The sequence below is a fragment of the Populus nigra genome, chromosome 6 (genome assembly GCF_951802175.1).
Source record: "Populus nigra chromosome 6, ddPopNigr1.1, whole genome shotgun sequence".
In the NCBI taxonomy this organism is placed as follows: Eukaryota; Viridiplantae; Streptophyta; class Magnoliopsida; order Malpighiales; family Salicaceae; genus Populus; species Populus nigra.
In genome coordinates this window covers 18,463,943-18,485,949 of record NC_084857.1, presented here as the reverse complement: position 1 = coordinate 18,485,949, position 22,007 = coordinate 18,463,943, and the positions used below count along the sequence as shown (strand labels likewise).

At 34.7% G+C, this 22,007-nt stretch overlaps 1 protein-coding gene across 1 annotated transcript; it reads right to left on the bottom strand.

Annotated features, from left to right (window-relative positions):
* Window positions 1-796: 796 nt before the first annotated feature.
* Window positions 797-6,783, bottom strand: LOC133697922 (DUF21 domain-containing protein At4g14240-like). The gene is made up of 13 exons (XM_062120750.1): window positions 6,393-6,783; window positions 6,248-6,324; window positions 5,832-5,915; window positions 5,603-5,716; window positions 4,760-4,843; window positions 4,540-4,611; window positions 2,997-3,064; window positions 2,784-2,871; window positions 2,361-2,434; window positions 1,897-2,266; window positions 1,763-1,809; window positions 1,591-1,672; window positions 797-1,242 (listed from the first exon to the last, which is right to left on the bottom strand). Exons 1-13 carry the CDS (start codon window positions 6,628-6,630, stop codon window positions 1,132-1,134), a joined length of 1,509 nt encoding a protein of 502 aa, XP_061976734.1. The 5' UTR covers window positions 6,631-6,783; the 3' UTR covers window positions 797-1,131.
* Between the last annotated feature and the right edge of the window lie 15,224 nt (window positions 6,784-22,007).

Here is a 22,007-nt window from a genome sequence, read left to right as displayed (position 1 = left end):
TGTCTCTCCTACACAAATCTTCACAACCTTTGTCTATACAAGGCCTTGCTTCTCGAAGCTAATTTCCATGTAGCACAAACACACCTTGACAATTACACTCATAAACACGCATATATTACAAGAATATTATGGCAGGAAACTTGCCCACAATGAGATTGCGAAAGCTCCGATCGTGGCAAAGGTGTTCAAGAAAGGTTCGAGAGCAGAGAACGCGTCTGTATATCATATGGAGGTGTACAGTGATTCTCCTACGCTGGGATGAGTAAATATTTTTTATAGTGAAAACTGGTCCAGCTAGATAGGTCTAAATCTTGCGAACTTGGGTTTGATCGTTTTGTTTTGTGGAAAAGGTCGAATTAATGGTCAGCAAAGCAGAAGATCATGTGTAATTAGTAGCTAGCTTCTTATTCTTTTTTGTTGAGTTTTTGTGAAGATTTCCATTGTTAGCTAGCTTCCTTTTCTTTTCTTTTTTCTTTTTTCCTTTTCCAGAATTTCATGACCGCTAATGCATGAAAAAGCTTCCCCTCAAAGTAGGATTTGAAGAATCACGTAAACAAACTGTATATTAAAAAAAGAAAAAGAAAACAATGAATAAACAATATATTCAGTTAATTAATAACAGTCTAAAAATTTTCTACTATAATGGTCTTATGGCATAATTTGGCTTCACAATCGTACAAGGTTCGGTGCTATTTTCTATGTTCATGGATTTCTTGTCTTATAAAAAGAGTGATGGAATTTTTTTTCTGACCAATATAGGTTTCAGTGAGACTCCAAATATAAAATTTATAGACAATTCCCAACAAGAAACATTTAAATTTGTTTTTCTAACCAATAGAAATTTCAATGACAGAGCAGAGAATTTTTTGTGGAAGAAAACAGTATGCTGAGTAATAGTCACAGCACAAACAACTTGGTCCCAGAGAGAACTAAAACCAAAAGAATACAAGGCACAACGAAATCACAACACTCTGGTACAAGCCTACAATTTATTCATATGATCTCGAATTAATTGTCATGTAAATATATAAACAAAACTTGTTTTCGCTATACTATAGGCATACGCTTCATAGAATAACGAGGCAGACAAAAAAATCTCTTTTCAGGATTTTTTCCAAAAGTGAGAACTATTTATCTCTTGTTTCCAAGAAAAGGCTCACCGGCAGTCCCTTGTAACCTTGTGGCACTTGAATCATTCTCCGATTTCTTCAGTGTTTGCCCCGGCTTACTTTGGTGGCCTCCCTGGGAATTATAAAAAGAGACAAATCACTCTACCATCACTTGAAGAATTCATTTGGATATTGAAAACCATCACTTGAAGAATTCATTTGGGTATTGAAAGAAATGAAGATATCTCAAGGCTAAGCAACAAGAGTAAAACCAGTAGGATACTTAGATCTGCGGAATTGGGTGTATTTGTTGGATATAAATTTCAGAATGACGAACCACTATTGATTTTGCAAACGTGTACATGTGAAGCAGTTTTCAGGTTGTTGTACTACAATCACTGAACATGTTTGGGATTATAGATGAAGCATACAATAGAATTCAGTACAAAGAGAAAATGCCCAAGACATGATTTTCACTTACAGCTCCCTTATTGGCTGTTAACCTTCGACTTGATGGTGCCCGCGCCACAGATGAAGCAGCTGCAGCTGCAGCCACACGGATTCTGCAGAATAATTTAGAAGAGAAACTGTCAACTTTTTGGCCATCTTTGGGAACCAAAACTAAATTTCTAGCTGGATCAACTCCAAAATACCTTTTATGTACATCTACATATTCATCTGTTTCATCCACAATCTCCTCCTGCATTAAGACTATTAGCATGCTTGGCAATGATTACTTGGATCCTAGAACTGAAAGGAAAAAAGATAGCAAGGGTCTCTGATTTACCTGCAGAAGTTCTTCAAATACATCTTCTAGGGTGATGATACCAATTACTTCACCATCTTCAATGTCCTCTGATAGCAGGGTCATTCCTTTAATTGAAGCATCATTACGCTGTAAAGAAGGCTGCCTACTTGGCCTTGAAACCCTATCCATATCCACAACAACGCTATCTAACTTCTCATTTGGCATGGACAACAATGGAGTAGTCAATTGGGACTCTTTGCCAGTTACTTTGTTTCCTTCATGTTCTTCCCCATCAATTGTTGGTGGAAGAGCCTTGCTTTTCCCCTTGGCCTTCACAACAGCTGCCATATGACTGCTACCCTTTTGAAACTCATTCAGTATATCATACAGAGGCATATCAGATGGAACCCTGGAGAAATTTCCACAGACAAATACTTAGCACATATTCTGTACTTCGTTAGCGAAGGAAAACAGAAAAATATAGAGAAAAAAAAAATGAACACCGTGGAATTCTTCGGATTGAAACTGCACTAACTGGGGTCTCTGTTTCAGGTCGAACAGTGAGAAGGCTTTTCACCTAATTCCAACAAAAATAAAAACAGCCACATGCAAATCAGTTAATTCGAAAACCAGAGTAGCACATATAATAGGAGAAACCTATCAATATGACTTTATATATTACACCATCTGTCAACCATTCTTCCATCAAGAAATCAATCAAGTGTTGTGCATGTGACCATTGATTTTACCAAAAAATGTTTGAGGGGTGTGCTAGAGAATAAGAACAGACTAACGGTGACAATGCATTTTTTTTATGGAAGGGTATGATTGATAAATGATATAATGTATAAGGTGATATTAATAAGTTTCCCCAATATAATATAACACTTCAATTTGAAAAAAAATCTATAAAATACAAAACCCACCAAAAGTAGTCCAATGATATTTTTTGGATTCCCAGAATATACAGGAACTCTGCTATGACCGCGTGCAAGAACTTTTCCCATTGCCTCCCTAAGTTACAAGCATTATTAAACAAATATATAAACACAAGTTCATCCAATTGTTTAAGTGAAACATAAGAAAGTGAAAATGCCATGGCAATAGGAATAATTCATGAACAACTGAGCAGAACTTACCAGTCCAACTTTGAATTGACATCTAGGGAGAAAGTTGATTCAATAGGTGTCATAGCCTCTTCAGCAGTCTGTTCAAGTTTATAAATGAAACATAAAACATTACTTTAAGATGCAAGCTGAAAGACAATCTCACATATTTAACTTGGGCATGGAATGATAATGAAATAAGACACTTTGTGAATTTATTGGCGAATCTGCACACTCCCCTCCCCCATCCCACCAATTATTTTTCTACTTCATTTAGATACTTGAACTATGAGGCATTTGGAATAGGACCCCTTCTTCGATGTTTGGTACAAACAATCATTAAATATCACATGTTTCTTTAGTTAACCTTAAAACTTGAGTTGATTGACTTAAGAAAAATAAAGCAACAACCAAACACATAATTAGATGATTTGCCTAATATTATAACCAAGGACTGATCAAAACCGCCTTCACCTTGCATTAAATTTTCTCACAACTATATGATTATATCCATTAAAAAAAAAGATAATTGTAGGAACGGGGGATGAAATGAATTAAAAATGAAAATAAAAAATCAAGAAACCTCACTAGTTTTGCATCTCCAAATTTTTCATCACTTCAAACTCAAAATTCTTAATCATAAAATGATATAAATTTGAAAATCCCATTTTCTGTCATGGAAACACACTAAAGCACCAACATGACTCCAAATATTTGAAAACCCCAATAGAAAAAAAAAAATTCTTTTTTTTACTGGCATCTTATTATCTCTCTTGTGTTTCATTCATGAGTTGTCGAATTTGGTTCTTGGTGTAACTTCTTTTTGCTTACATATCCAATTGTTTGTGTATGTAAATATAGGTATTTTAGTTTGTTTCAGATCTGAGTTTAGTTTTTTAAAAGGGTAACAATTGAGATAAATGGGTATTGAGTATAATTATATTCTCTATGATGTGGACTAAAATGCAAGGGAAGAAGAACATAGATGTGACAATGAAAGTAATAGATTTTTGCTTGACATAACAATAATTTAGCTAGCTGGGGGGATAAGTGTGATTTTCACATGTCATTTGACAAACAAATAAAATGGATGGAATTGATGGAAGAGTGTAAGTGTGTCAATCTAAACATCACATAATTCAAGCATTAGATTAAAAAAAAGTGAGGGAGTGTCAATCAAAACAGGGAATGAGGGGGGGGGGGGGGGGGTTTCTCTGAATTTATTTGACTTCTGGAAATGATCAAAATTCCAGCTTAGAAATCAACTTAAATAGGGAAGCTCTCAATGCTTTTCAAGAAGTGCAAGCAAAAAAGCAAAATACAAATGACTACTGAAGACTCCACCCCACCACACCCCCCAACCCAAATCAAAGCATCAAATTTCAGATGAAGTGATCCCATGTGCCTAACTAGTACATGTTCACGCATCTGAATTTGTGAGAATGCAACAAAAAGATAAAAAAATATGTACCATCCATGACGGTTTATGCAAAACAAAATGACCAATATCAAAATTTGCCAGTGAAGAATGGCAAACAAAAGGAAAAAATAGATGCCAATTTCAGATGGTGTATACCTTTTCGGTCAAATCTAGTGCCCCACTAATAATTGTTGTCTCATCATGTGTGAGTTCACCACCCTTGCCAGCCTAGATGTATCAAGAAAGATGTTACATTGCAAAGGAGAAAAGGAAAAGGAAATAAGGATATACTAATACTTCCATAGATTTGGAAATCTTGACACATTTTTTAGGTTGATTAACTTGTTATATATATGTATTTTACATTTTAATTTACCTCCAAGCCGTGGATGGAAACAAGGGCTTTTAATTGTGCCCGTCTAAATAATGCTTCATTATGTCCCAATACACAATCCAGAACCTGTAGCATGACATTTCATAGAGTCAGAGAGTACATAAAACGAATGATTGAGGGTAGACTAAATTATCGAGCAAGCAATAGGTTGCAGAAAAAAACGAATTTGGTTTTTTCTTTTTATTTTGAAAGCCAGAAAAGGCTAAATTTAACAGAAGGTTCATTGTTCAAGTCAGGTAGGAACAAGTAATGAAGGTACAATTTTTTTTCCTTCTTCGATGGGAGAGGAAAACACATCTTTAAAGCTGAAGAACATGAAAGAAAAGTACAGCCATTCACAACTCTCTATCCTTATTCTATGATAGCTGTAGCAAACCACAAAATCACTAATTAATCTAACTCCACAATCACCATGTTTCTGCAGCCAAGACCATACACGTGAACAGTGAACCATTAAGTGAAAGAAAGATGTAAAAGACCACCAATAAGAGGAAGAGCTAGTATTTACTTGACTCCAGAGGACAACCTTATCCTGTTACTTGCTAAGAGAAAACTTCAATGCCACTTAGCTCTTTCAAAGCCATAAGCTGTGCTAGATGCATGCTTTTATACTGATAAATAATATTTTTTTTTCCAAAGAGATGAATTCATACAAAGGAAGCTAGAAAACCTAATCATCAATGGATAAAAATAAAATAATAGGTAAAACCTCGGGCTTGTTTTTACTACTTTTCATTTTAAAAGGGTATTAGAAATTATCAAACAACTACTGATCCCACTTTACAGAAAACTTTGGTTGTAGTCAATTTCCGCTATGCTACTTACCTTCCCGATGGGATATGAAATTGGATAACAAAGTATCATTAAAATTCGCACAAGCCATACGAAATTGGCCCCGACAGCTAATCCATATCTGGTGCATATTGATTGTGGAATAACCTGAAAATAAAAAACGCCCACCTCACTTAAGCCTAAAAAGATTAATATATTTAATATTTTAAGAATAGTTAACAAAAAGTTGCTTAAGATGAACATGAGTAGACAAAAAATGTACCTCTCCAAAAGCTAGAACAAAAGTCACGGAAAGTATTATAGCAACATACTGATTGAAAAGCTTATCCAAGTATATAGGAAGAGCCTGCAAATCAAATCACAATATCCAACTTCTGTCAACAATAGCTAATTAAAAGTTAAAAAGTTCAAGCATAATACGAATATTCAAGGGAGAGGAATTGCGCATTATCTGCAAATTCACTAAGCAACCTCACTTTCCAAACCAAAGGTAATCCGGGCACTCACATTTTTGCAGTATACTATCCAAAATCTCAAAATAGCATCCCTACCTAATAGTGGTTAATCTATATAGATAATCTTAACAAATAATGTTAGAGGTAGTGGAATCTTCTCCTGATTGCTTGTAAATGCTACATCTCCTTGATTTTTTTCAACATAAATTCCGAAGAAGATTACCTCCATAGAAGCAGCATTGCAAAGAAGCAGAGTCACCAGAAGCTGGTGCTGTTTTTGAACCACCGGAAGAATCGCAGCTAATAAAATTAAAATTAAAATCAGAGAAATTCAATTGAAATTGAAAATTAATTAAGAAAGTACGAACCAGCTTGTTTTTTCTCGGTGGAAGTGCCGCTACGTTGGAGAATTTCGAGGTCGACAAGACCAAGAGACATGAGGCCTAAGGTAAGCCCAGACATGATACCTGCGAAGAGAACGAGGAAGCAAGAAATTCCTGCGTACGCAAACCATGAGAACGATCCAAACGGTATTTCGTCTCCGTTTGATTGACCTCCTAACTCCGTCAACATCCTCGTCGCCATCACCGCATTTAACAGTTGCATCTTTATAATTCAAAATTTATTGATAAATATTATAATTTGATTTTGGATGTCTTTGTAAGTTTTCTTTCTAGTTGTTTCTCTGTGAGATCAAGAAAGAGTCTAGGGAGAGCGAATAAAAAACAAGAAGATGAAGAGTATACAGCAGCTAGCAGGGCAGGTGGCTGCGATACTGGATTTATAGAGTAAATTGTAAATTAATCCCTCTATTATTTAGAAACGAATTTATTAATCCCTCGTTTTTCAAGATTAATTATTTAATTCTTTTCATCCATTTATATTCTTTTCCAATTTATTTATCCAAGAAAAATACGTAGATAATATGGAAATATTTATGAGAATAGAAGGCATTTTTTTTTAAAATAAACCAATATTAAATTAATCATGGTTGATAATTATGAATTAATCATGCTTGATTTAATATTCATTTATTTTTAAAAATGCCTTCTATTCTCATAAATATTTGTATATTATCAATTTATTTTTCTTAAATAAATAAATTGGAAAAGAACACAAATGGATGTGATGGACTAAATAATTGGTTTTGAAAACAAAGGATTAATAAATTCATTTCTCAAAACTAGATGGACGAATTTATAATTTACTTCTGGAATATTAGCCATGTCAATAGCACGTGGCGGGATCACAAGGGTTCTTGCTGGGTCAAATGAATTAAATGCTTTTGAAATACGAACGGTGATCTGTCTTTGTGGCTATTTTTATGACACGTAAACGAGGCACCGGAATATTGGTAATGAACGAATGCCGGGTAAAATTGTTAAAATTTCATGAGTGTTTGGTAGAGAAAAAAAAATAAAGTATATTTTATTTAAAAATATATTAAAATATTTTTATTTTTATTTTTTAAATATTATTTTTATTATCAACATATTAAAATAATTAAAAAATACTACAGATATTATTTTAACAAAAAAACTAAACAAACCTTCATTCGAGATAGCCTTACGTGCAAAGCTTAGGTTCAATTCTCACATCTTCTCATTACCATATAAGAAAAAAAAAAGAACATCAATAAAACAGTATAGACCAAAGATTTATTATACTATGAATTATGATATTTTTGTCCTCGTCATATAAAGCACAATTTAGAGGTAAAATAATTTTTTCACATAATTTAATTGGTATTTTCAAATGGAATGAAAATAAATTTATTTTATATATTTTTATTATATAATAAAAATACTAATTTACTTTGAATATATATATATATATATATATATATATATATATATATATTCAAACATGGGTGATTATTTTTACACTGTATAATTATGCTTGAAATTTATTTTCTTGAACATGGATTCAAAGGTATTTTAGTCTTTTCATTATAACATTTTTGTATTTCCTTAATCGGCAGCGACGCAGTTTTCGTTGCCGATTGCTTAATCGACAGCAACACAATTTTATTATAAGTTAGGGAAAGGCAAGTATAAATACCATGCTTTCTAACCCTAGAATAACTTTAAACTATCAACTATTCAACTGCCGCCCCCCCTCCCCTCACTTCTCTGCATCTCTCGACTTTCACTTTACTTTTTGGTTGGCCCCCCCTCCCCTCCCCTCCCCTCCCTTCTCTGCATCTCTCTCTTTACTCTCTGGCTAGTGAAAAATCAAAGCAGAACAAGTTGGTCGTCGTTGGCTCTACTGAGACACAGAGTGACGAAGAAGATTACTTGGCTGAGTTAACTCACCAAACGGCTCACTCCGCCCTTGAAGATGATTTCAAGAGAAACGATCCCCCTTGCAGCACCGAAAAGACTAAGGTATTGCTTCCTTTATGTTTCTTTTTAAAGTAGGACGACCTGCTCTGGTTTCTGTGATTATGTTTTCTGGGTCTGATGTTCGGGTCTTGGGTTTTTTGCTTGATTTGCAAGGTTGGGTTTTGTCTGGATCGTCTCCATCAACGCTATGTGTAGTTGGATGCAAGTGCAGTTGTAGACAAGGATCTAGCCGTGGAAGTCTGAATGCCAATGGGTCTTCACCTCTAGCAACTTGGGATCTACTGTGTGAGGTTGCAGGAGAAGTAGAGAGGACCATTGGGTTTGAACCGGTTTGAAAGGAAAAAAAAACCAAACCGAACCGAACCAAAATTAATCGGTTTGAACCGATTTTTGGTTCGGTTCGGTTCACAAAATTAAAAAAAAATCGGTTTGGTTGTTTATTTTGGTTCAAAACCGGACCGAACCAGAAATGCTCAGCCCTAGTATGATGGTGTAAAATGTGGAACACTTGAATGTGAACATATGAACTCTTGAAATAAGTATAGTGATGAATGTGATTCAAAGATACAAATGTACTGATTTGTGGCTATTGATATCTCCGGTGCGGTCGGGATCAGACCATCGTCAAGACAAGAACAACCCACAGGTGAAACAGGTAGGTAACTTTCACATTCATTTTTCATACGCTGAATAATGAAATATTTTATTATGAATGTTACCGTATTGTGTTAGAACAAATAACAAATTGCCAAATGCTTAAATGTTGACAAACAATTGATTAGCTTCGACTAATGATATCCGAATGAATGATCGGGACAAACCATATGAGCAAACTTAAGCATAGGTTAACATTTGCAACATAGGAGACTACAACCAAACTGCATACAACAGTAGCACAAATAAGCAGAGAGGGTGACTCCAACAACCAGACCCAGCAGGTAGTAATCCTACAAGGAACATGCCAACCTGCACACAAGCAGACAACCTCCACCAAGATTCAGGAAAAGCAGAACCAATTAGAGATATAACAGCCTCTGCTCATAAACAACCTCTTCAACATGGCGGAAAGAGGCAGCAAATGGGAACCAACCAAAAAGAATCAATCCAAACAACAGACTACAATGGTAGACCAACACAAAATAAGAGAACAGAAACAAAAAGCATGGAATTGAAAGCCCAACCTATATAAAACTAGAGGATAACATCATCAGCTCTGACAAACCAACGTTGCAAGCCACAAAAGATTCCCCGCAAAGAGAAAACTACGACACCAGAACAACAACAGGAACAATCTGGAACTAACTCACCAATGCTTCATGAGGAAGGGCGTCCCATGAAGATTTAAAGGGCTGTTAAGCCCTCTTATAGACTAGTAAAATGTAGTAGCATAGAGGAGAAGTAGTAGGAGCTTACCTACCACTTCGAGATCTAGAGAACAAGTCTCTCCATATCCTTACAATAGGTTTTAAGTATTACCTAAGCTAGAAAGACATCCTTGAGCACCATCAACTGGATCATCAGATCGTGGACGAACAACATAGGTGACCCCAATAGCATCAGGGGAAATCTGCACTTTTGCACTAGATGAAGAGACCCAATTAATACAAGTAAAGTTCAATTCCATGCTAGGGAGGTACGAACCTCTATCAAGATCAGCCAGCCTCTAAGAAAGTGGAGCCGATTGGGTCAACTTGAAAATCCTCCACCAGAATATACTCTTAGAAAGAGACTCACTCTCAGCCCTTTATCCATCAGAGGCATCCTCAGTAAAAAGCCCTCCAGCTAGGGTTTTGGGGTTTGGATATTTGGGATCTAGGGGAGACATGATAAAAGGAGCTTGATGTGTAGAAAACACACTCAAGACCAAAACTGGGTTTCGGTAAACGTTAATCAAAGGCTTCTCTTGGAATGGTTTTTAAACTGAGAGAAAAAAGTGATCAACTTCTTTCTTGTTCTTACATTACTTAATATAACCTTCTTATAACACAATTTTCTTTACATAAGGGATAATAAATCAACAATTCAAATCTTCCTTGAGTCCTCATTTGGCCAAAACTTACTATGTCTATTTCATCAAATTCTTTCATCTTAATTCTTTCATTTTTTCATCCTAATCTCACAATTATATTTTACAAGTTATATTTTAGTCCTTCAACATGTTGTATGGCATGGACCATGTTCTTTTTTATTTCTATGGAAGAGTAGAATTCCTTATTTTAATAATTTCAGCTTTAATAATTATCTTTCTACCACTCCCCTACATGCAATTTCTACTACATTCATAATCACATAATATATCGTTAACCCTATACCTCATGTTTGTTTAAGCAACATGTTTCTCTCAACATCACATTTTCATTCTACCCATATCTTATGTAAGGATACACTTCACTTATCCAACCAACTCTACTTAAAGTTATATAATATATCCATAGATTTATTTCAACTTTATTATTTGAATGTATCCTTATTATCACACTTTTCATGCCAATATCATAATATCAGTAGATAACATTTACATATAACTCTCTTCATATTCAATATTCAATCAACCTAACGGTGAAGTTATACTGCATCATATTTAGCATAACATATCCAAATTACAGATCAATCCAACAATTAAATCTCTCTATATTTGAACAAAACTTAATTGACTTTAAAAATTAAAGACCTACTATTCAGGAAGAACAATTTATGGCCAGGGTGTTTTTGACTGATCTTCACCGTTCAGACTTTAGAGAACATTTGGATGAACAATATATCCATATTGCATCCCTATCCAATGGTTGATGGTGGAGAAAATGTCTGGTGATTGCAACTAAAAATAAGGATATTTTCTCCAAAAATATTCCATCGGCCATATCTCTCTCACAAAACTTGATATTGAAAATCCCTCTGGCTAGAATGTAGCTGACATAGCGATGAACAATATACCCAAATGGAAGCCCAATCCAATGGTGTAAAGTGGAGATATGGTTGTCAAAGTGCTTGCCTTTAATGTATTCTCTCTCAAAGACCAACTCAATCTCACCTAAAGCTCTCAATTATGGTTGATTCCCTCAAATATTTACGAGAAGATGAAGGTTTTACAAGACAGTTTCGTTGTTGCTACATTTGCAACTATAACAACCTTTTAAAAAAGAATTTGTTTTCTCCCTAATGACCCATTTACTCCTCATAATTATACATATGCGCCTTTCTATCAAATCTGGGTTTATTGGTATTTCTGCGAGGCCTTCTTAGATTCTGAATGACTTGAAAATTTAACACAAGGTATAAACATATATCAAAGGACTATTCATAACATTTCACCTTTATCCAATGATCATATTGAGAGATATGCTCAATATCATATAACTAGATAGTCGATAATGTTTTTTTGTCAAAAATCTGAATCTCACTTCCTACATGATTTACTTAAATCATCGAGGTTCTCAAGTTAATTCATTGAAGATTTCTATTCATAATTATCATAACTTTTTCCTCAGTGTTAAAAGCACAATTGTACACAAGGTTCATACTGACAATCAACGTTTCTCACGTGAAGGGTCATACGCTAATTTTTTTTAACTCTCTTCTATTTTTCTATAAATCATCATCTTTAAATTTACAAAGCTTAAATGATATATTTATCCGATCTAGAAAAAACATTCTGACCTCTCCTTAGATTTTTTACTATATTCAAAGTTCAAAGACTTCGTCTCAAACAAGGTTGGTCTCATTGGAAAGCTAAGACATGAGGTTACAAGTCTCCTGAAGGGAGGAGAACCAAATTCTACCCCCAAAACTCTGAATTGAGTGACTCAGTCTCGGTTGGTGACTCGTAACCGGAGTTCTATAGCTCTGAATTGAGTGAGCTAATTTTCTTAATTAGTCAACATCCAAAACTATAATTTCTATGAAGGAACCTGATTCTAATTCCCTCATCCTTCTACCCGAATTCTCTCCGAAAGTTAGGAGTCGAATCTGTCCAAATTCGTCAACCTTCTCATTTACACACAACATCCACAATTGAACTTTCCCTCTTTTATCTCAACCCATTACCATATCACATACCATATAAGAGTGTCAAAAATACCTTTTAAGAGCCAATTTACTCTATTTATTTCAATCTCCCCTTTTAACGTCAAAATATAACATTGTTTTATCGATTCTACTAACTTTCCGAATAATATTCTTCTAAACACAATCCTTGCTACTTCAACATGTATTTTTTCTCATTTTGATACAATTAAACACACATCATCAAGCTAAATATATAAAATTAAACATCCTTCCTCTTTGATGAATAATTGGCCGAAAGCATGGCCTTAAAGAACCAAAAGTTCCCTCATTCCTTTCATGCTAATTTCATTCAATTCACACACACATTCACATAAAAAACAACCTATTATAATAAATTCAATAAGGAAAACCATAATTTTCCCCTTTCACTCTTTGCTCTTCGTATGGCTGGCCACTCCTAACTCAATTACCCATATATTTTCTTTGATGATTTATCATGATTTCATGCCCCCAATCATATACAACACATGGATTAACTTAATTATAACAATTAATATGTTTTTCCCAATTCAAGTCTAAGAATCCTAATTAAAATTCAACACTAAGACATGAATTCGTAATTTTATTCGTAACAACTTGTGGAACCATGTTTAGAAGTCCTTACTTGGTAAGAATCAAGGTTTTGATCTTTAACTAGTCGAAAATTTTCGACTCCCCCTTTTTTAATGACAATCGACCCTCCCTTCTCTCTTTACCTTCAAAATTTCTTGTTAATCCCTTGCCCACAAGTGTTTAGTGTACTTATAAACCCTTAATCTTGGATGGGTTCTTGGAATTTTTTGTGTTTCTCTCTTGATTTGGCAAGAACAATTTAAAAACTCCCCCCTCTCTCTTAATAGTTGCTGCAAATTTTTTATCAGCAAGGGAGAGGGGTATTTATACCCCTTAGTTTCTCTTATTTGCACTTAGACCCTATTTTCTTTAAGTGTATTATTTTTTTACCCCCATATCTTTTCTTCTTATAATTAAGTTATACTTTTTTTTCATTTCTTATAATTCCACCCCTCAACCTTTTAGTTTAGTTCATTTTCTTTAATTTAATCCAACTCTTAATATTTTTGGGTTAAATTTATAATATGTCGAAATATTTTGTCCGAAAAATTATATCCAAAAGTTTCCGAATTCTCGTTTTATTTAACTTTGTACATGAATTTCACTTATATTTTCCATTTATTTAATTTTCAATTTATGTAAACATTTGTTTCCGGGGGTTTATATAATTATGCGGAAGCTCTTGAGTAAGGAGGATGTCATCTGAAATCTGCCTTCCAAAAAGGAAGGTAGATTAATAGAGTTCGATGATGTCTAAAAGAGCTGGTTTTTAACTCGCTTGCTAGGATCTTAGAGATGCATTTATACATGACATTATAGCAGGAGATAGGGCGGTAATCATTCATGCAAGAAGGATTTTCAATTTTAGGCACTAAAGCTATCCTTGTGGCATTGACACATCTAGGGAGATTGTTGTTTGATAAAAAGTACCTGACTGCCCTTGTGAAATCTTCCCCTATAATTTTCCAGCTGTGTTTGAAGAATAGTGTTGTAAAGCCATCAAGACTAGGAGCTTTGTCATCAAGGATGGAGAATAAGGCAGACTTAATCTCCTCATTAGAAATTGATTGAGAGAGTAGAGATAGATGCATCAGATATGGTGTTGGGGAAGAAATGAGAAATGTCTCTATCATTAGGGGAGGGAGAAGTTGTGAGGAGCTTTTCATAGTATTATATTATTAGTTTGCCCATTGCTAGTTGATCATTGATGAGGTTACCTATCTCATCTGTCAAGCTATGAATTATGTTCCTAACTTGATGATGAAGTAGGGATTTATAAAAGAACTTGGTGTTCCTATCACCAAGTTGAAGCCATTGCATTCTAAATTTTTGTTTATAGTAGGATTCCTCATCTTTGCAGAGTTATATGTAATGCTTTGCTAGAGCTCTTTCATTAGTGTGAAGATCTGTTGCTGTGGGGTTTTGATCCAGGAGGAATTGAGATGCATTCTAGTCAACTTTAGCTTGAGCTATCTTGCTAGAGATATGGCTAGTGTGATGATGATAAAGGGTTTTCAGCTATGTCTTTAAAAGGTGAAGCTTGTTTGTGAATTGGTACATTGGGTTGCCATATATTGGTTATTTTAGGGAGGAAATCTTCACGGTTTGTCCACAAGTTCAAGAATCTGAAAGGGGGCAAGGTTTGGGATAATATGTGTCAAGATGGAGGACCATAACACAAGGGGTGTTCAAAAAACCGAATAACCGAAAAAACCGAGAAAACCGATGGAAAATTAACCTAGAAACCGAACCGAGATGAAAAACCGATTAAACTGATTACTAAAATCAAAAAATCTTTCCGGTTCGGTTCGGTTCCGGTTTCACCACCAAAACCGGTGAACCGAACCGGCTACCGATAAAAAATTAAAAATAAAGGCTGAAAGGCAGCAGAACGACCTAGCATAAATACTACATGTTACAGTAAAGTGTAAAGTGTAAACCTAAACCTAAAAACATTGCAATTTACTTCTGTAGCTGCTGCCCACACCAGACCATCCTTCTTCGATTCTTCCTTTCCCCTTCAATTTTCATCTTCTCTGCCTCTTGCCCCCTGCATCTATCACTTGACTCTCTTCTCTAGCTGATCAATAGTAAACAACCCATATCTCCGCATCCATCTAGTAGACTTGCGATGGAAAAAAAACCCGAACAAAACCCCTTGGCGTCTCTCTTCACCTGCAGCATAAAGAGTCAAAGAGGTAAAGTTTACTGTTTATCCATGTGTTCATTCTCGTGTGCTTGTAAGTTTTACTTGTAAGTTGTAACATTTGTTCCATTAGAGATCTCTGACCTCTGCTTCTTTTTCTATCCTCTTGCAGCTAGGGTTTTTACATTTTTCTGTTGATTTGTGTTCATTCAGGTTCGCCCCCCTTTCCCCGGCTCTCTCTCTAATATTTATGTTGATTTGTGTTGATATCGAGTTGTTGATTGCTTTGTTTAGCATTGTTAACTTTAATATGTATTGGTTTATCTTGATTGCTTTGATCTGTATTATCAGTTTTTTTATCTGTATTATTAACTATCAATCTGTTAATTCTGTTGATTTATCTGTATTGCTTTGTTTGGCTATTAATCTATTTTTTGTTGTATTAATTCTGAGCTGCTAGCAATATGTAAATTCATTCTATTTTCTATATATTGATGACTTCATTCTGTTTTATTCTGGTAATAAATTCATTCTGTTCAATGTTCATGTATGATCTATTAAATGTTTAGTCCTGCTAAGTGCTAATAATTATATAAGAGAGAGATTGCGTGAGAATCCATATAGGGGAGTGAAATAATTCAATGAAAATCTGAATAAGTTAATGGAACTGAGGCCTTGATTGAGTAAAATGTGTTGGATCATCATGTGTAAATGCCACGGACTTTCAGGGTTTTGCTTGCTCTTTCCTTCATTTTTAGAATAGAAATTGGTCCATTACAGACTTTTTGCAATTGAAATTGGTCCATTACAGACTTTCAGGTCCATTGCATGTGTAATTTACAGTATGCAGGTTTTTTAGAATAAAGAGGTGATAGATGCTTTTTTGCAATTATATGAACCTAACATGATGCTCATTGCTCAACTTTTGTTTGATTCTCAATTGTAGTCAGATGTTGATTCATGTTGTTGTTTTCTTAATTTTAAATGGATAGTGGGGAAAATCCTAGATCGAATGAGTCAAATACTTCAAGTTCAGAACCAAATTCTTTGCCTATTCCAGTTCCAGTTACTACCTCCAGCACAAACAGCAACACTGAAGAAGGTAATCCAGCTTCTAGATGTAATAAAAGAAAAACATCCCAAATTTGGGATCACTTTAAAAAACTAGATGGTAATGCTAAAACTCCTAGGGCTGCATGTAAGTATTGTGGAAAAGACTATGCATGTCATACTATACTTAATAGGACTAGTAACATGTGGAGTCATCTAGGTGTATGCAAAAAATTTCCTTTTGTCATTGATCGAAAACAAAAAACTCTAGTTTTAGAACCTAAGCCTAAAATAGAGGGGGGTGATAATGGAGAGGAAAATTTGGTGACTGTTAAGGCAGTAGGTTATAATTATGAAAAGTGTAGGAAAGCCCTTGGAAAAATGGTTATACTTGATGAGCTACCTTTTAACTTTATAGAAAACTAAGGATTTAAATCATTTTGTAAAGTAATGCAGCCTAGATTTGATGTTCTTTCTCGTTTGATGATTTGGAGAGATTGTTTGAAAATTTATTTAGTTGAGAAGGAGAAATTAAAGAAAGCTCTTAAGGATCAATGTTTATGTTTAACAACTGATACTTGGACATCAATCCAAAATATTAATTATATGTGTTTGACTACTCATTGGATTGATGAAGGTTGGAACTTGAATAAAAGAATTCTAAACTTTTGTCAAGTTTCTAATCATAAAGGTGCAACTATTGGCCAAGCGATTCAGAGTTGTTTATTGGAATGGGGAATTGATAAGATTTTAACAGTTACTGTAGACAATGCAAGTTCAAATAATTTGACAATAAAATATCTGAAAAGAGTAACAATTGGGTGGGCAACTAATATATTGTCAAATGACTTCATGCATGTTAGATGTTGTGCACATATTGTTAATCTTATTGTATGTGCGGGGTTGAAAGATATTGATGATTCAGTGGTTAAAATTAGGAATGCAGTAAGGTTTGTTAGATCTTCTCGTTCTAGACAACTTGTTTTTAATCAATGTGCGGAAAGGTTGAAAATTGAGAGTAAAAAATCTGTTTGCTTGGATGTTGCAACTAGATGGAACTCTACATATATGATGCTAGATGCGGCTGTTAAATTTGATGTGGTTTTTATGAGGTTAGAAGAAACCGATCCTAGGTATTTGAGTTACTTTGAGGTTGATTCACAAGGGAAACAAAAAAACTTAGGTCCTCATGCATTAGAAGATTGGGAAAAGGCTAGATCTTTTGTCAAGTTCTTGAAATTATTTTACACGGTTACATTGAAATTTTCTGGCTCGTTGTATGTGACATCTAATTCTTTCTTCCACGAATTGATTTCCATGCACACAAGCATATCTCAACTTTGTAGAAGTGAAGATGTTTATGTAAGTAACATGGCCAAGAATATGATGGCAAAGTATAAAAAATATTGGGGGGATCAAGATACACAAAACTTTTTGTTGTATGTGGCTGTTGTGTTAGATCCACGTTTCAAATTGAAGTATGTGAGATTTTGTTTTGGAAGATTGTATGATGTTGAAGAGGCTGAAAATTTTACAATTAAGGTGAAAAATACTTTGTTGAGGTTGTTTGAGCATTATATGAATGTTGATGAGAATGTTGATGTTGATTTAACGGTGGTAAATGATGATATGGTGGATGACTTAGCTTCTGAATTCAAAAAACATTTAGAGGAAGAAGGTTGTGTCAAAAAAAATGAGGTTGAGAGGTATTTGGGTGATGATTGTGAGGATCCTAATGATTTTAAATTAGATATTTTGGGTTGGTGGAGGTGTAATGCTACAAAATACAAGATTCTTTCTAAGGTGGCACAACACATGTTAGCTATCCCGGTATCTACAGTTGTTTCCGAAGCAGCATTCAGTACTGGCGGTCGTATATTAGATCCATTTCGAAGCTCTTTATCTCCATCGACAGTGCAAGCACTTGTTTGTTGTCAGAATTGGTTGAGTTTAGCACCAATTCCAATCAACATTAGAACCTTCATGGATTATATTGAAAATTCTGAGATGATTAAGTCAGGTAATTTCTCTTACAAATTTAAATATAGTTATTTTATGATATTGTTTATTTACATGTTTAATCTAACATTTTAATTTATGTTTTTGTAGAATTTGGTGAGAGTTTAAAAATCTCAACTGATTGTTTGTAACTACTGCAATCTTGGAATATAATTGTTTTGGGTAATTAATTTACTTTACCTTGTTAATTCCCCTTAACATTTTGCATACTTAATTCTTTCAATAGTTGAACTCTAATTAATTTGCTAATTTGCTAGTGTTTTTTTATAGCATTATCATTGCTGGAATTTTTGGATGCTGCCATTGCTGGAATTTTTGGATGCTGGTGTTGCTGGATTTTTTCTGGATGTTTATGATATTTTATTGCTGGTTGCTAATGTATTCGCTTGTTAATTTTTACTTTTCTAGTGCGAACAAACTTTTAATTTGAGATGTTTAAATTTGATCATGCATCTTGCATTGATTTATCATTTTGGGAAGCATATTAAAACTAAAAGTCAGCCAATTTGCATTTGATTTAATTCATGTCCAGATTTTAACCGAACATCAGGTTGCTGTGAATTAATTGAATGCTGTGAAAGTGTGAATTAATCGAATATCAGGTATATCAGGTTGCTGTGAATTAATTGAATGCTGTGAATTAATTGAATGCTGTGAAAGTGTAAATTAACCGAATATCAGGTATATCAGGTTGCTGTGAATTAATTGAACATTAGGTGACTTTTAATGTAAAGCTAAGCAAATTTAAAAAAAACAAAAAAAAATCCATATAATAAGGGATTAGGTTTCCCGGTTTTTTTCCAAAAAAACCGGATTTAACCGAACCGGACCGGTTCGGTTTGAACCGGTTTCCGGTCCGGTCCGGTTACTATTTATCAAACATACAGAAATTCGGTTCGGTTGGTTTTTTGAGTCTAAACCGAATCGAACCGAACCGTGAACACCCCTACATAACACTATGATCTAAGAGGTTTCTTGGCAGGAATACAGAGTGAGTTGCTAGCCATTTTTCAAGGAGGGTCAGGTTGCTAAAAATCCAGTCAAGCTTTTTTTTTTTATTGTGTTATCATTATGTTGACCATTGTGCCATGTATACTTCAGCCTTGTGTAGGGTGGCTGAAGGAGCTTAACATTTTAATTGCAGGCACTAAAGTTATCCAGGTGGCTATACCCAGCACTGTCTCCTCCTGACCGACCAATAGATTTCATAATGGCATTGAAGTCCCCTATCAGGATCTAGGGGGTTCTGGTAGTGAAGGGGTATGTTTAGCAGATGTAATTCCATAAAGTCTCTCTTTCAGTAGAGGTGTTGAGGGCATAGATAAAAGTTATTCTAAGGTGTAAGTTGTTTAGGATGGAACAGTTGGCTTGCAATGAACAGTAAGTCATTGTTGGGAGCAATGAACATTAAGGTTGAGTTTCATTGGGTTCCAGCCTACCAGAATTCTGCAATTGGTAGAAACATTTATATTGATAGAAATTTCCAAGATGAGAGAGCCAAACCAGACTAAATTGATGTCATATTATGGGTTGTGGTGTAATTTTAGTTTCCACCAAACCTAAAATATCAAGATGATTATTAAGTGTCAAATCATGGATTAACTTTTGTTTTTGGTGGCTGTTAAGGCCTTGTATGTTCCAGCTGACTATGTTGAATATTTATATGAAAGGGGGAGAAAACAACAATAAAATTAGAGGCCCTTGGCCTCTTTTCGTTTCCTTCCTCTCTCTTTTTTCCTGACTATTTTTGGGGAGGGGGAAAGGGTGTCGTTATGTTGAGCATTAGTAGATGCTAGAGTTGAGGAGGCCTTATTGGACACCTCTTTAGATATTAATGAGGTTTCATTATGGCTTCTGAGCGAATCCATTTTTCTCTCAGGACAAGTTGGGATACCAACTAGGGGTAGCTAGTGTTGTTCAATAGGGCTGAGACATGCTCTGATTCACACTCAATTGCTTATGAGGGTCCAACAAGGTGTAGATTTTGTTCTACCAAGGGGGGGTTGGGAGCTATAGAATTTTATATGTTTGCTATGAGGTTAGTTTGAGGTGAGGGGATTGAGACAATGGTTGTGGTAGAGGGTTGTATGGTTTTGGTGGGAACAACTGTTTGGGTGAAAGTTGTAGAGTTTGTTAGGAGGTTAGTTAAGCATGGGCTTGCTGGGTGAACTAGATCTGGTATTTGAGGAGAAGAAGCTATGCCCTTACCTTTGTCATGAACTATTTGTGGAGGGCATGAGTGGCCAAATATCTTACATTTTTCACATTTTGATGGCTTCCATTCGTATTGCACTTCAGTAGTGATAAGTTCTGAGGACAGGGGCTGTCAATCTCAAACTTATGGATAAAAGGGAGTGCGGCATCAATCTCTACACATAGTCGGGCATATTCTAGCCTGATACACCTGTAAGTTTGTTTATCACAGGTTATGGGTTTGCCTACTGACACGATCAAAAGATTTGATATCTTATCCCAAGTGCAGGAGTGTCGAAGTAATAAATAACCCGGCAAAACCGGGGTCGAACCACAAGGAGGTGAACTATATAAAATTATAAACAATAAATAAAAAGGAGTTGAAAAGAACTTTTGAGATGTGATATTGATGTAAAAATAAAACAAGGATAAAACAATTGTCAAGGTTAGAGGATCCACTAATGGTATTTCAAACAAGTATAACATAAACTCTTTTTATTACTTGACTAGAAACCACACACAAAGAAGGTTCCAATCGGATTATAAATTGTTAACATGATTACATTAATTATCTTATTCGAGTAATGTCAATACTTGTAAATGTTGTCTGGTATTCATGGTGATAACTTATGTTAACAACAAATCAAGTTCCTTTTATAGCACAGGTGTCGGTTATACCATATAGTTGGGCAATGAAGTGCCAAGTATTTGTTGTACCAAGGGTTGTTCAACACAAATCTAGATTAACCATTTAACAAGCAAGGTATTAAGAGTGGGTAAGATTATAAATACAAAACATGTTAGTATCAAACATTAAAGTCCATGTTGAGTTTATACTATACTTATTCTTACACCATTAGTGTAACCTTTTCACCTTGACATAATAAACTTAGCTGAACATTATGAATAAGAGAAACATAGATAAACAAGATAAGAACATAATTATATAAGTATAGTAAAGGAAATGAAAAGCATAAACAAGAGATTAAGGAAAATATAACATGGAATAAAACTTGAACATTACAAAATATAAAGAAACAGAGTAATAGCAAGATCTTGATCTGAACAACCAAGATGCCTAAATGTATGGCAAATGCCTCCTTTATAAGCCAAAATTCGGAACTATTGATTTGATAACTAATTGCTGAGTGGGTGGCCATATCTTGACTTGGTGACAATCCTTATCTTCTTGTCTGAACAAAACGTCATTGCTAATATCAGAATTGGAACAGATAGTCTTAATGAAAGTTCTGGAAAATTGTCTTAGCTTTCCAACAAAATAAGAATCGGTGCATTTGGACTTCTAGAACTCGAGATATGGGCTGAACATTGAACAATGTCTGGGTTGCAAGACCGATTCCGACTTCTCCGTTGTTGCTACCATTTGAACTCGAAAATAACACTTTTAAATCTTGGACTCCTCATGAAACTTTTAGGCCTATGTCTTAGCTTTCCATACATATAAACCAGACCTAAATCCAAGTTTTACAAATCCAGTTGTGATCCAATAACTGAATGGTGTTCCAGTTTGGACTGAACCAGCATCTCTTTTTTAAGCTTGGCCCTCTCTTTGCCTTCTCATTTTTAGTAGTAAACTCATCAATCAATCATTT

Bases quoted from the DNA above. Each gene is read 5' to 3' on its own strand.
- LOC133697922 (XM_062120750.1), bottom strand. From the start codon at position 6,630: ATGCAACTGTTAAATGCGGTGATGGCGACGAGGATGTTGACGGAGTTA. The intron at 6,325-6,392 runs GTTCGTACTTTC...TAATTTTATTAG, and splicing joins CACCGAGAAAAAACAAGCTG to CTGCGATTCTTCCGGTGGTT. The intron at 4,612-4,759 runs GTAAATTAAAAT...TGATACATCTAG, and splicing joins TTTCCATCCACGGCTTGGAG to GCTGGCAAGGGTGGTGAACT.